The sequence below is a fragment of the Hesperophylax consimilis genome, chromosome 15, assembly GCF_061612785.1.
Source record: "Hesperophylax consimilis isolate HC1 chromosome 15, BYU_Hcon_1.0, whole genome shotgun sequence".
NCBI lineage: Eukaryota > Metazoa > Arthropoda > Insecta > Trichoptera > Limnephilidae > Hesperophylax > Hesperophylax consimilis.
The window spans coordinates 361,663-376,379 of record NC_142850.1 but is presented as its reverse complement, the minus strand read 5'-3'; the positions used below and the strand labels follow the sequence as shown (position 1 = coordinate 376,379).

General features: G+C 34.9%; 1 protein-coding gene across 1 annotated transcript in view; it reads right to left on the bottom strand.

Moving 5' to 3' along the window:
• Ino80 (chromatin-remodeling ATPase INO80) overlaps positions 1 to 4,122 on the bottom strand; it is a 176,831-nt gene extending 172,709 nt beyond the window's left edge. Inside the window, exons 1-2 of the mRNA XM_089640150.1 lie at positions 3,912 to 4,122; positions 1,123 to 1,439 (exon numbers count right to left, since the gene is read on the bottom strand). Of these exons, the coding sequence (XP_089496276.1) occupies positions 1,123 to 1,439; positions 3,912 to 4,094 (500 nt within the window). The 5' untranslated portion in view covers positions 4,095 to 4,122. The remainder of the gene's footprint in view (positions 1 to 1,122; positions 1,440 to 3,911) is intronic.
• Positions 4,123 to 14,717: the final 10,595 nt, after the last annotated feature.

The window sequence follows — 14,717 nt, the reverse complement described above, 5'->3', positions numbered from 1 at the left end:
GTCACATTTCCACTTGCAGGAAAAACAAGTTTATTGAAACCACATCGTTAAAGACTCCCTGATTTTCCTGGGAATGTGACAATAAATTTAAGGTTTTTGTTTTTTTAAGAGTACCCAATTAGTACAAAATTAATGCTAGTTAAAATAATAATAATAAGTAAAGGAAATTGTATTTGTTTGATACTGTTGTTAATTGCGTAATTATAGTATTTAAATAGGAACCATACGTGACCAATGACTGATTTAATATGAAACATCGCTGAAAACCGTTCGTAAAATGGTAAGAAGACTGAGATTAAAAAGTCTGATTAATAGTAAAGTTCTATATGTAGAATTAAGAAAGTTTGTTATACTGCTTTGATATTATAATTAATAAAACTTTAGAAAAGTATGATATTGTGTTTTGATTGTTATGACATAATTGCCTGGTAAATTGTTTTCTAGTGCCATAATGTCACTTCTGGGAGGGTTGTAAATTTAAAATGTTTATATTTTTTTATTACAAAGTTGTGAGACGTTTGCTTTTACTTTGAAGTTTAAAGTTGTAGTTTAAATAATTACCAGTTCATTTTTTAGACAAGAAGAACTATACATTATAATAGGATGTCGAATTTTCAAACGCTTCTCCTGAAAAATTACATTATTTGCATAAGTGACAGTTTAGCACCGGAGGTGCGATATATAGTTTGGTAATGTTGAATAGGAAAAGTTTTTACACCTTGATAACTTATTCTTTATTCTGTGAGGTCATAAAGGTAAATTTCTTTAGATTACTTCACTTATAGCAGATGACTAGCGCAGACCCACGAAAATCACGGGATATTATAATTACAATAAAAATAATTTTCTCTTAAAATATTATTTTATAGGTAGGTAAAACTACTTTATCGCTTCTCTGAATCATTCTCCACACAGTTCCAATGTTGAAAATCACACTTAAATTCAAAGAAAATTTGAGTTCATTGAATGTGAATAATTTCACATAGGAATATTTCAAGCACCAACAACAGAAATAAGTTTGTTTGATGATAGTCGCAATTTTTTATACAAAATTAACTCAGTTCAAGGCCCAAAAAATTCAGTACTCATTATTAAATTAGGCAATATTTTGACACATCTCACCTCGCTGCTGCTCTAGGATTCATCCCCGCATACAAGCCCTTATCACTGTCTTCCTCTTCTTTGATGATTGCTGCAGACATTTCATCCCAATCCTCTTGTTCCTGACTGTTGGACTTGAGCTGGCCAGGGGCCCTGGGCCCTCTCTGCCTGGTCCCTGAGCCACTGGGGCCACCGCCAGCCCCTCCCCGCCCACGTCTCTTGCGGCTGGGGGCAGGGGCCGGCAGGCTTGCGGGGGCACTAGCAGAGCCCCTCTGCAAAGAGGGCCATCGATCATATGTAGAGAGTAGACCAGCGCCATAGTACATGTAGCGGGAATTCTGCAAATTATTATTTCAAATATGTTTTACATTGATGTGTTGAAATTGGGTATGTTGAAATTCAAGTGTGATAAATTATATTACCAACTCCATAAGATAATGTTATAATATGTTATATTATTTATTGATAAACTAACTGTAAACTTTTTTCAGGAAAGTCATTTGAAGATAGTTTGTTGCTACAATTTAATAATCATTTTGGTAAGGCTTTATTAATTATATAAAATCTTTCCTACTTAAGTAGCACTATTAAGGACAACAATATGTTGGCCGCTTTACAATATGAGTCTGAAACAAAGGGAACTCATTCCTTCTCACTCAGTTAGAACCAGAAAGAAGGGCCTTCCGTACAAATCTGAATAGAAACAAATGTCGCCACTGACATAGTACCTTTTAGTTCTAGACCATTTAGCAAGTGCTCTGTCTTTCTTACACATACCTGACATTGTATATCACCATCCCATTTGAATTTCGTAATCATAGTGAAATACAATTTTTGTTTGGAAATTTAAGGCCTGATTGGCCAGACTTTTGGATCGTGAAACACGCCCACAAGGCAATTCTTGTGTTTTTCTTTATTTTATGTATAGAACAATAATGTGTGAGAAAGAGACATAGATAGCAGCGTCACCACCTCTGGCTATCAAGTTATTTATGAACAAATATGTCATAATAAATACAATTGGTTCGATTATTATTATTTATCGCTTTCCCGAATTTTTTATTTATTTTTCAGCCTGACTGTTTTGCGTTTAATCTGACTGTAGATTTTTTGTACATTTGTACATTCTATTTCTGTGTTCAATATGGTGTCCGTTTTAATGGTTCAGTAAAAATTATTTTTTCAAATGTGAAATCGTTGTGTTTTTTTGGACTTTCTTATTTGCATATTTTCAATATTATATTTTCTGTTGGAGCTGTTTTATTTAAGTTTACTCGAACAATGGTGCCACCATTATTTTATGTTACCTACCTTACACTAAAAAAGCGGAATTAATAAAAAATCATGAAATTGCAAACATTATTTACTTTGTGCACCTCGATTCCTACTTTCTGGTTTCTGGTTTAGGATAGTTTTTAACAAAGGGGGACAGAGCTGTACAAGCTGCATGCATATCATTCTTCTTTTGTTTAATGAGGCGAAATGAGACAGAGCTATATAGTTCGTAAAGCGCTATCCCTATCCACCCACACCGAACGCAACCCCTATTAATGCCGTGTCTTACCCAACACTACCTCTACAACACTCGAACGTCAGAAAACAGATCAGCATATAACAAAAGGGCAAAGGAAATCATGAGATGCATGCAATAAATCAAACTGCAAAAAGCTGCAGCAGAGCGTTCTGGTCGCTTGCGGGCTCAATGGGTTGCAATTTCTGCAAATGAAGTCTGCCACCTCTTGCCAGACTTGATGGCTCACTAGCAAACACCGCCACCGAAAAGGCCAACTTATCAGGCAAAATGTTTACAGAAAACTCAACCCTCTGGGTAGCCTTTGGACTGGGGAATGAATAAAATAGTTTGTTTTAGACTAAAAAACAAAGAACAACTCAGGAAGTCTTGCGTTACGGTTTGGTAGTCGAAACGTTACTAGCTCAGTTATGTCGGGTGCATCCATTGTATTATATAGAATACCAAATCGCTCATGGCTCTTCTGCACGATAAGTCGGTTAATTCAAGTAATTTCATTAAATTATATGTATAATTAATTTGGTCAATGAGTGTGGATACTTTGAAATTGATGAACATTCAAAATGTATGTTGAACTTTCTCCATTTTAATTTTATGTGCTTTATATTATTATAGTATGGGGACCAAATAGTGGAATTGTATTCTAAATATATTATGTAAATATGACACTATATTGACATGTTTCATAATAGTTTTGTGTATTAATGGCCTAATTTATGTTAAAACAATCGATAAAATTAAAGACAACCACAAATCATCTGAGAACCTCAGATCGGCATACAAAACTATGCAACACTAAATGTATGGCATCGTCTCTCTCTTATTCGCAGAGTACACATGTAACAGAAAGGATGCATACAGATATTTAGTTATTACAGATGTTAGATTTCGTTCGTTTAATCAAAGAGCGTTTGCACAGCATAGGTTTTGAATCATTTGTCAAAACGATTTATTAATTTTGAGAGTAAAAATATTTAAATATATACGTATATTCAGAATTGGTGATTTTTGATGTGAATGAACATATTTTTAAGTCAAAATATTTTTACTCAAAATCCTTATTATAACAAACACTTTTAATGTTCAAAACAGCTGTACACAAAATATCAGACATTTAGCATGTTGATATGAAATCAGTGAATCTATTTTGAACAAAAATACACAAACATTAATTTTCATTTGTTACTTCAATATGGTGACAATATCTGCTAACAAAAATGTATTCATGAAAAGTGTTTTATTCCAAAAAATTATTAAATATAAATAAATACAATCTCACCTCTGGGTTCTTATAATACTTGGCAGCATACTTTTTCCTGGTTAGATGGTCCTTGAGCATGCGAGTTAGGTGTGCTTCGGATATATCACCGTTCTCTTCTTCGCTTGAATCACTACCAGAATCTGACAGCAGTGCAGTTCTCAGCCAACCTCGTTCTTCATCACTTGGACCAGCACCCTCCATGTTGTACAAACGCAGCTTATCGCTGCGACGTTCTGAATTATTAAATATAAATAAATACAATCTCACCTCTGGGTTCTTATAATACTTGGCAGCATACTTTTTCCTGGTTAGATGGTCCTTGAGCATGCGAGTTAGGTGTGCTTCGGATATATCACCGTTCTCTTCTTCGCTTGAATCACTACCAGAATCTGACAGCAGTGCAGTTCTCAGCCAACCTCGTTCTTCATCACTTGGACCAGCACCCTCCATGTTGTACAAACGCAGCTTATCGCTGCGACGTTCTGAATTATTAAATATAAATAAATACAATCTCACCTCTGGGTTCTTATAATACTTGGCAGCATACTTTTTCCTGGTTAGATGGTCCTTGAGCATGCGAGTTAGGTGTGCTTCGGATATATCACCGTTCTCTTCTTCGCTTGAATCACTACCAGAATCTGACAGCAGTGCAGTTCTCAGCCAACCTCGTTCTTCATCACTTGGACCAGCACCCTCCATGTTGTACAAACGCAGCTTATCGCTGCGACGTTCTGAATTATTAAATATAAATAAATACAATCTCACCTCTGGGTTCTTATAATACTTGGCAGCATACTTTTTCCTGGTTAGATGGTCCTTGAGCATGCGAGTTAGGTGTGCTTCGGATATATCACCGTTCTCTTCTTCGCTTGAATCACTACCAGAATCTGACAGCAGTGCAGTTCTCAGCCAACCTCGTTCTTCATCACTTGGACCAGCACCCTCCATGTTGTACAAACGCAGCTTATCGCTGCGACGTTCTGAATTATTAAATATAAATAAATACAATCTCACCTCTGGGTTCTTATAATACTTGGCAGCATACTTTTTCCTGGTTAGATGGTCCTTGAGCATGCGAGTTAGGTGTGCTTCGGATATATCACCGTTCTCTTCTTCGCTTGAATCACTACCAGAATCTGACAGCAGTGCAGTTCTCAGCCAACCTCGTTCTTCATCACTTGGACCAGCACCCTCCATGTTGTACAAACGCAGCTTATCGCTGCGACGTTCTGAATTATTAAATATAAATAAATACAATCTCACCTCTGGGTTCTTATAATACTTGGCAGCATACTTTTTCCTGGTTAGATGGTCCTTGAGCATGCGAGTTAGGTGTGCTTCGGATATATCACCGTTCTCTTCTTCGCTTGAATCACTACCAGAATCTGACAGCAGTGCAGTTCTCAGCCAACCTCGTTCTTCATCACTTGGACCAGCACCCTCCATGTTGTACAAACGCAGCTTATCGCTGCGACGTTCTGAATTATTAAATATAAATAAATACAATCTCACCTCTGGGTTCTTATAATACTTGGCAGCATACTTTTTCCTGGTTAGATGGTCCTTGAGCATGCGAGTTAGGTGTGCTTCGGATATATCACCGTTCTCTTCTTCGCTTGAATCACTACCAGAATCTGACAGCAGTGCAGTTCTCAGCCAACCTCGTTCTTCATCACTTGGACCAGCACCCTCCATGTTGTACAAACGCAGCTTATCGCTGCGACGTTCTGAATTATTCAAAAAAATAATGATTATAGTGTAAGTACCTACTTACATGTCTTGCATACAGAGCTCCGGGCCATAAAAACCCCTTTTTCTTTCATAATAATAATTAGGTTGTTGGAAATAGATGACCAAAGTGAGAGTTTTATTAAAAATTATTTGAAAAAAGCATGCTTCTGCATTTGGGGAACGGGTCAATCCGCACCAAATCATCCAGGCCATGTCACCCACCATCTCAGATTTTGATGAAACTTTAAATTTTTAATCCTTCCATATAGATAAGAAAATATACCAAATTTTACCTTCCTACCTCAACTCGTTTTTTTTTTATGGGCAGTTGAAGTTTGGGCAAAATAAGCGTTTTTACATATTCCGAGCACTCCGGAAGAGCTTGTACCTTCAATGAAAAAAAAATGTATCTTTGTCATTTATAGTGCAAATGCAATGAAAATTTTCAATATTATCAAGAAAACTATGCTGATTGCAGAAAAAAATAAATAAACCCTTTACATTTATGTACTTCACTTTAAAAAATTACCAAAAGTAATTTTTTAAGTAATTTTTGGGACGGAAAAGGTACTTTACAAAAAAGCAATATCTCGGGAAGGTACAGTGTTAATGAAGTAATTTTTTTTTATTCATATCTACAAATAGCATAGAATCACATACAAAAATAAAATTCATGGCATTTTACTTGCTTCAATAAATAAAATCCATTTTAAACTTTTTCAAACTTTTTGTAATTTTTTTTTATTCTTATCTACAATAAACATAGTACAACCTAAAAAAATAAAACTCCTGGTATTTTGTGTGCTTCACAGTGTAGAAACGTTTTTAAAATAAGAAATCTTTATCATACAGAATTGTTCTAGGTTTTTTTAAATCTAGATACAAAAATAAATAAAATCCATTTTAAACTTTTTTCAAACTTTTTGTGATTTTTTTTATATCTATTTTTAGTTTGTAATTGGGCAAGTTATAGTTTAGGTATATAGCTAGTAATATAGGTTGAATGAATGGACTAATATCAAAGAAACAGTCCTAGAGACAAGTCACTACATGGAAATGATGTATCTGCAACAAGAACAAGACAGAACATGAAAATTACTATCTGCCTCATCACTAAGTTTGCAGGATACTACATGCTTTGTTTCCTCTGACATGCTTAGTTCTGAGTCAGCTTCAAAGCAGTGATCATCTATATAAATACAGTAGTTGTTTCATGTTATGGTGTACGTTGTTAAAATGTCTCTAATCGAAACAAGTTTAGTTAAATGTAGTGTGGGACAACATAATGGTACTGAATGTCACAAAAAAGTTATACTAAGTCAGAGAAATTAACGAGTGTGGATTTGTTAAGTGAATTTGAAAAAAAGCTTATTCAACAAAGAAGTTTTGTATCTACAGACTTGGTTTTCAACATTTGTGAGCACCACAGAATATTTAACTTAAATAAATATGAAACATTTCAAAAAGCTTGTTTTGACCCGTTCCAAAGCCACAAAAGGAAAATTACAAAAACTTTAAGAACAGTATCCTTGGAATTTTCAGAGAACATTAATACCATTCTAAAAGTAACTAATAAAGCAATCCCTGGACAAAAAAATTGTAATGCATGCAGAGCAAAAATTAGTAAGAGCCAAAACCTTAACAATGAAATTGAAGAGCTTAACACTTTTCAAGAAGACATAAGTGAAGTTGAAAATGTTTTAAACAAAGAAATTTTTTTACAAGAAATCAACACTTCTTTAACTGACATTGGAGAATCTCCATTTAAACTACATGCAATACCATCCCACAGTAAGTCTAGTTACGCTAAACGGAAGTTAGATTCTGCTTGTTCAACCTTAAAGAAAAAAGTAAGTAAAGTTTTAGAAAAAGAATTTTCCCCAGTAAAATGTGATGCAAAAATACCAAGATGTATTCAAGAAAAAGCTAATGACATGGACAGGCTTGTTGAGTTGGTTAAAAAAAAATTGGAAACACAAGTTACACGCCGTGAGAGAATTCAGCTTCTAACTCTCGCTCCAACTTCGTGGAGTAGAAAAAAGGTTGCTGAAGAATTCAGTGTTGGTGAATACTTAGTTCGTAAAGCACGAGAGCTACTAAATGAAAATGGTATCATTGCTTTACCTGATCCAAAAAAAGGAAAACCATTAGACCAAGGAACAGTTACTTTGGTTAAAAATTTCTACCAAAACGATGAATTTTCTCGTGTTATGCCAGGGAAAAAAGATAAAGTTAGCATAACCAAAAATGTTTATGAACAAAAAAGACTATTGCTTTGTAACCTGAATGAACTTTATGCTACCTTCAAGTTTGAATACCCTGCTTCAAAAATTGGGATTTCGAAATTTTGTTGGTTGCGTCCCAAATGGTGTGTGCCAGTAGGTTCTCCAGGCTCTCATTCTATCTGCGTTTGTGCAATTCATCAAAATGTAGTGTTGCTTCTTAATGCTTGTGACAGTGAAGAAACGTACAATGATTTAATGGACTACTTAGTGTGCTCAAAGAACAATAGAGACTGTATGCTTCGACATTGCGATAAGTGTTCAACATCTAGTGAAAATCTTAAGAAACATTTGTTAGAAAAATTTGAAGAATGGGACCAAGAAGATGAAATTACATACAGTGCATGGGTAACTACTGATAGAACACAGCAGGTTTCAGTTACAGTTCCTATCTTGTTATAAAATATTGCTATGGTGTATGCATTCAGGGTAAGGAACAAGGTACATTATTTTGTTGGTGCCTTAAGCTTACATTGCAAGCTTACCAGCATGTTGTAAAGGACCGAATAAGTTTGACTTTTTTTATTTGCAAATACAGTAAGTATCTAGATTTTAAAAAACTTGGAACAATTCTGTATGATTAAGATTTCTCATTTTAAAAACGTTTCTACACTGTGAAGCACACAAAATACCAGGAGTTTTATTTTTTTAGGTTGTACTATGTTTATTGTAGATAAGAATAATAAAAAAATTACAAAAAGTTTGAAAAAAGTTTAAAATGGATTTTATTTATTGAAGCAAGTAAAATGCCATGAATTTTATTTTTGTATGTGATTCTATGCTATTTGTAGATATGAATAAAAAAAAAAATTACTTCATTAACACTGTACCTTCCCGAGATATTGCTTTTTTGTAAAGTACCTTTTCCGTCCCAAAAATTACTTAAAAAATTACTTTTGGTAATTTTTTAAAGTGAAGTAGATAAATGTAAAGGGTTTATTTATTTTTTTCTGCAATCAGCATAGTTTTCTTGATAATATTGAAAATTTTCATTGCATTTGCACTATAAATGACAAAGATACAATTTTTTTTCATTGAAGGTACAAGCTCTTCCGGAGTGCTCGGAATATGTAAAAACGCTTATTTTGCCCAAACTTCAACTGCCCATAAAAAAAAAACGAGTTGAGGTAGGAAGGTAAAATTTGGTATATTTTCTTATCTATATGGAAGGATTAAAAATTTAAAGTTTCATCAAAATCTGAGATGGTGGGTGACAAATCCAAAATTTTCTGGATGATTTGGTGCGGATTGACCCGAACGTTAAACCTTCAGGAGGATTTATTTTGGTTTACTGTGGTTGGTATGTACATTTTCATCATACTGCGCGAGACGGTTAATAGACACGTTTTTGTGGGTGGAAATTCCCGCATAAAGATTCCGCGAGACTCAACATGATTTTTTTTTTTAAATAATCAAGGGAATTTCAGAATCGTGATGTAGTTGGGAAACCCTCAACCATTTGGGGGCTGCGTAATGGGGGCGCCATGGGTTTGCGTAAGTTAGCCCTGGCCTTATCGTTTTGATTTGTGTTTACATTATACGTAACTTTTCAGTTGTACAACTTTAAAAAGTCATTTCAATTGAAAAAATTGTTAATGGTATCAGTTAAAAACGATTATGGATTTTTTTATGACAACCCACAGGAGCACCTTGTCTGAAGTGTCTGCGACCAGGGGAACTATATCGCCGTGTAAAGGAATTTGATAATGTGGGTCTCTAAGAAAGGAAAGCATGCCTGTAGATTTTTTGCATAGAATGAGTCTGAGAAAATACTGTTCTCGTGAAGCTGACTTCAACTGTGAATTGTGTTCTGCTTTTGTCCTCATGATATTAAATATTCAGAAAAGCTTTTAATATACGACTCTTATCTTTTTTTAAGTTGCCGGTAGTGAATATCAAAAATGAAATATATTATAATCCCACGCTACCTCATAACTATTTTTAAAATAAAATAATTGACTAATTGTTACATTAGGTTACACTGCACTTAATTTTACACAAAAATTACTAGATAATTTTAGAATAATATAATATTGTTTGCACTCTGTTGGTAATAGGACCAGTATTCTCTTATCAGTGCTAACAGTTCGATTCCAAATAGGTTTTGATAATGTAAACAATATAAGATCATATTATTTTGAAAAGCTTCAATAAGAATAAAACATACCTTCTTTAGTGGTGACCACTCCGTGGATAATTTTATCACCTTGACACATCTCTTCTTCCGTCAGGTGGCTCTCAGAGCCGGTATCGCTGTCACTGGAGTTATCCTTCCCAAGAACCTTATTCATGTAGGACATGAAGGGCCCGATATCCAGGGCGGCTTCCAGCCTCTGGATATGCAAGGGCTTCGCAAGCTCATTCTTTTTAGAGGCTCTTAGGCCTGCACTAGCTTTTTCTGCCATACTAGGTGTGTGCTGTCAAAATATTACAAAAATGTAAATATTGTCTTCCTGAATACGTTAATATTATCACTCGTAAGTTTTGTATCATGGTTTGTCACTGAGAAATTACATGACACATTTATACAGCAAATTATCCCGAATACGACGCACATAAATTTGCGTAACCTATCATACACAAAACCTAAAAAATTGCACTCGACAATATTCTATTTGTACGCTTTTACGACAGACCTGGTGATAGCTCAAATTTTCGGATAAGTTTGCATTTCAACAGTTATCTAACAGAATAACTGACAATTTGTACAAAATGGCGAGCGTAAAATTCCGTCAATTTAAGGTCGAGTATACGTTCACCGCGTCTCATATAACTACTCATTTCTGTTTCGGGTCCGGGCTTGAAAAAATACCAACCCGCCATCATTGATAGAATATGTGCTGCGCGCTCACAAATTCTAGGCGTCTGATTGGCCCATTCAAACCTGCGATATATTTTAACCAATCGCACAGTAGGATTTTCAACTTGGCACAGAGAACATAAATTTCAAACAATATTAGGTTATAATTTATCAACAAATATAAAAATAAATTAACGATAGCGCAACTTATTTATTCGGTAATAGAAGTGAGTCGTTCGCGAACGAGTCGGCTCAGTGAACCGGATCTTTACACGGATCCGTAAGATCCGGTTCCCAAATCAGCCGCTCACTCGTTCGCGGATCAGTAGTGACTCACCCGTTCGGGAACGGTGAGCCGGTGACCCGCTTCACTCGTTCGCGAACGATGAGCCGGTGAGCCGGTGACCCGGTGACCCGCTTCACTCGTTCGCGAACGATGAGCCGGTGAGCCGGTGAGCCGGTGACCCGGTGACCCGCTTCACTCGTTCGCGAACGGTGAGCCGGTGAGCAGGTGACCCGCCAGACCCGAAGAGCCGACTCACCCGTTCGCGAACGAAGATCCGCATACATCGTTCAACGGATCTCACGGCTCGCGGGTCACTACTGACGTACTGACCGGATTAATCATCGATACGACATAATAATATTGGTATTCCCGCTTGCATAACATTTGAGTTGTTGTGTCGGCACTTATTTAGTTTATTATAACAGGAACAAGGACGAGTTATATTATGTTCATGGTTTATTTTCAGTTAATCATTGATATCTAATTAATGTTGGTAATGAGAACTTAGAACGACGTTTAACTATTATTCTCACACCGAAGTATTTTGTTTCACAACACATTTTTTATATTATTATTACATTCATTTAGGACACAATTAATTTTAAATAGATTTAAGTTTATTTTTATTGTTCTATATTTTAAATTTTAATACGATTCACTAATTGATTTTGTAAACTTAATTTAAGGAAACTTTTTCATAGTATTGATATAGATTGTAGATTGTAATTTAAAAATAACATATCTGACAATTTGACGAAGTCATTCTGGACCTTTTTTGAGAAAGAGTTTGAAAATATCCTTTCACAGGGCACCGAGGTTGCTGTTATACATAGTCTTTTTTAACGATTGCATAAAGCCTAGGGTAAATAGCTTTTCTTGTGGAAATTATGGTAATTTTAAATGCTATTTTAAAGTACATAATTATGTTTTCCGGGTAAAAAAATTAACAAGCGATAAGAATCGTGATTCAACGATTACCATACGATTGAAGTTTGACGTTTCATACCAAAAACCTAACAATACAAAATATTTCTAGATTTCATTCTTACAAAAGGGTATTCCAATAATATTGGGAATCCCTTTTGAATGTGATCATAAATATACGATATTTAGATCGATGTTCCTAGGCAAAAATATTTTCTTCGAAATATACCAGTCACCAAATACCATTTTTTGCGATTTCTCAAGGTTGTGAAAATACATGCGACCATAAACAATATAATTGCACTCAGCCTACTTAATTCGTTCAATCGCCAAAAGAAGCAAAAATGTCGGAATGTTTCCTCACGATAACAAGGTCCGATCTGATAAAGCGCTGTCCTGAGAAATAAGCTTTAATGAGCGCACTTGAAGTGAAATTACACTAAACTGCGCTATATAAATTCCATGTTATTATTATTATTATTAAAGCATTTATCTTTACAGCTCATTTTTCCGGAGGGATCTTGGTCAGACGCAACCTTTTACACTGAGATGAAAAATCGTAAAAACCTAAAAATATTTTAAATACAACTTCTATAAAAGAAAAATGGGGGGGGGAACCGGCTCAATCGAGCCGGTTCACTGAAGCGGATCTTTCAAGTGAACGGGACCTAGTGAAGCGGCTCCTTCAACTGAGCCGCTTCGCCCATCTCTATTCGGTAACTGATCTACAACATATAACATACGTATCCAGTTTTAGTCGGCGCATATATATAATTAATGTTTTATTTTTTCCAATGACAATAATATTCCAGTATACATTTCTATGTACCTATTCTCTATGGACTTGATAGACAATATCATAAATAAACCTCTCTGACAATAGGTACATAGAAATTTATTGTGTAAATAGGGTACAATCACATTTTTTTGTTTTTACCAAAATTACAAACTGGAATACACAAACAAAAAAATTTACTACAGAAATAGTCTTTCAACAACTTTTTGAATATTCACATTTCAAATTACGACCGAAACGCATTATTTGGCGCGGTTTTGGCTTGTAATGTCACTGCGCCCGTATTTACTTCTTCCTGCCGCGTTTACTACGTAAGTGGGTAAACTTTTACGTACAACTACCGTTTTTAACGCTCTTAAAAAAAACTCTTTCAATTCAACATAATGACAAAAATATGCGACTATTTGCATGCGCGTAAAGCCTTATATGTGGAAGCTGATCTGTGAGGTTCGATGGGTAGGTACTGCCAATCTAAAATCACAACCAGAGGCTATAAGATACATAATTTCAGAGTTATTTTAGTGAGAGGTTTGATGTTATACAAATTCATCAATCTCATCGTGATTGGTTTATTTATGATCTCATCTCTCATCGATCAGCTTCCGTAATGTTGTAAATGGGGATTAGGGATAGGGATTTTACGCGTGTATTAAAAATTATAAAAATATTAAATAGCACTATTTTCCACAATCGTAAATGCGAAAAATTGTTTGTTATTGTCATTTAAAAATAAATCGGTTAAGGTTAAACGCAACGCTCGTTGTATTCTACGTGTTCACAGATGGCGTTAATTAAAGAATTTTGTTTAAATACACTTTTGCAAGGTATTGCTTTACAGTATTAAGACAAATTATTTGTTTGAGCCCTCATATACGCAATATGAATATTTACTTCTTCCTGCCGCGTTTACTACGTAAGTGGGTAAACTTTTTCGTACAACTACCGTTTTTAAGGCTCTTAAAAAAAACTCTTTCAATTCAACATAGTGACAAAAATATACGACTATTTGCATGCGCGTAAAGCCTTATATGTGGAAGCTGATCTATGTGAGGTTCGATGGGTAGGTACTGCCCGGTACTGCCAATCTAAAAATCACAACCAGAGGCTATAAGATACATAATTTCAGAGTTATTTTAATGAGAGGTTTGATGTTATAAAAATTCATCAATCTCATCGTGATTGGTTTATTTATGATCTCATCTCTTCACAGATGGCGTTAATTAAAGAATTTTGTTTAAATACGTTTTTGCAAGGTATTGCTTTACAGTATTAAGACAAATTATTTGTTTGCGCCCTCATATACGCAATATGAATATGAATAAATAGTTTTGTCCATATAAAAACTCAATTCTATCGAGAAAGGCATACAAATACAATATTGGATTGAATCATCGGTAAAATATTGTATTTGTGTGCCTTTCTCGAAAGAATTAAGTCTTTAAACGAACAAAACTATTGATTCATATTCATATTGCTTATATACGGGCGCAAACAAATGATTTGTCTTAATATTGTAAAGCAATACCTTGCAAAAGCGTATTTAAACAAAATTAATTAATTAACGCCATCTGTGAACACGTAGAATACAACGAGCGTTGCGTTTAACCTTAAGAATGCGTAACTAATCGTTTACAGCAATCAAACCAGAAACGGGAACAAAATCACCTAGAAGCAACTTGACGTAAGGACGATGTGACGTCACAATCTCGCCAGCCAATCGTGTCTCGTTTATTGGTATTTGAATTTTCATACAACTTTAAAACTGAAATAATTAATTAAATTTATTTGGGGGTTTCAAGTACGATATTCGCTTTTCTTTAAGTTCTTTACAAATATAAAATTCATTGAAAACACTATATTACATACACTGCACGTACCCTATTGACAGCTTTGAAATAATCTGGGTGGCATTAGATTCCAAACGCGACTTTCTCAACACGTCAACTCGAGCTTGAAGATAGGGGGTTGTCTTGAGAAAGGCAGTTTGGGGGCCAGTGCGCCTATG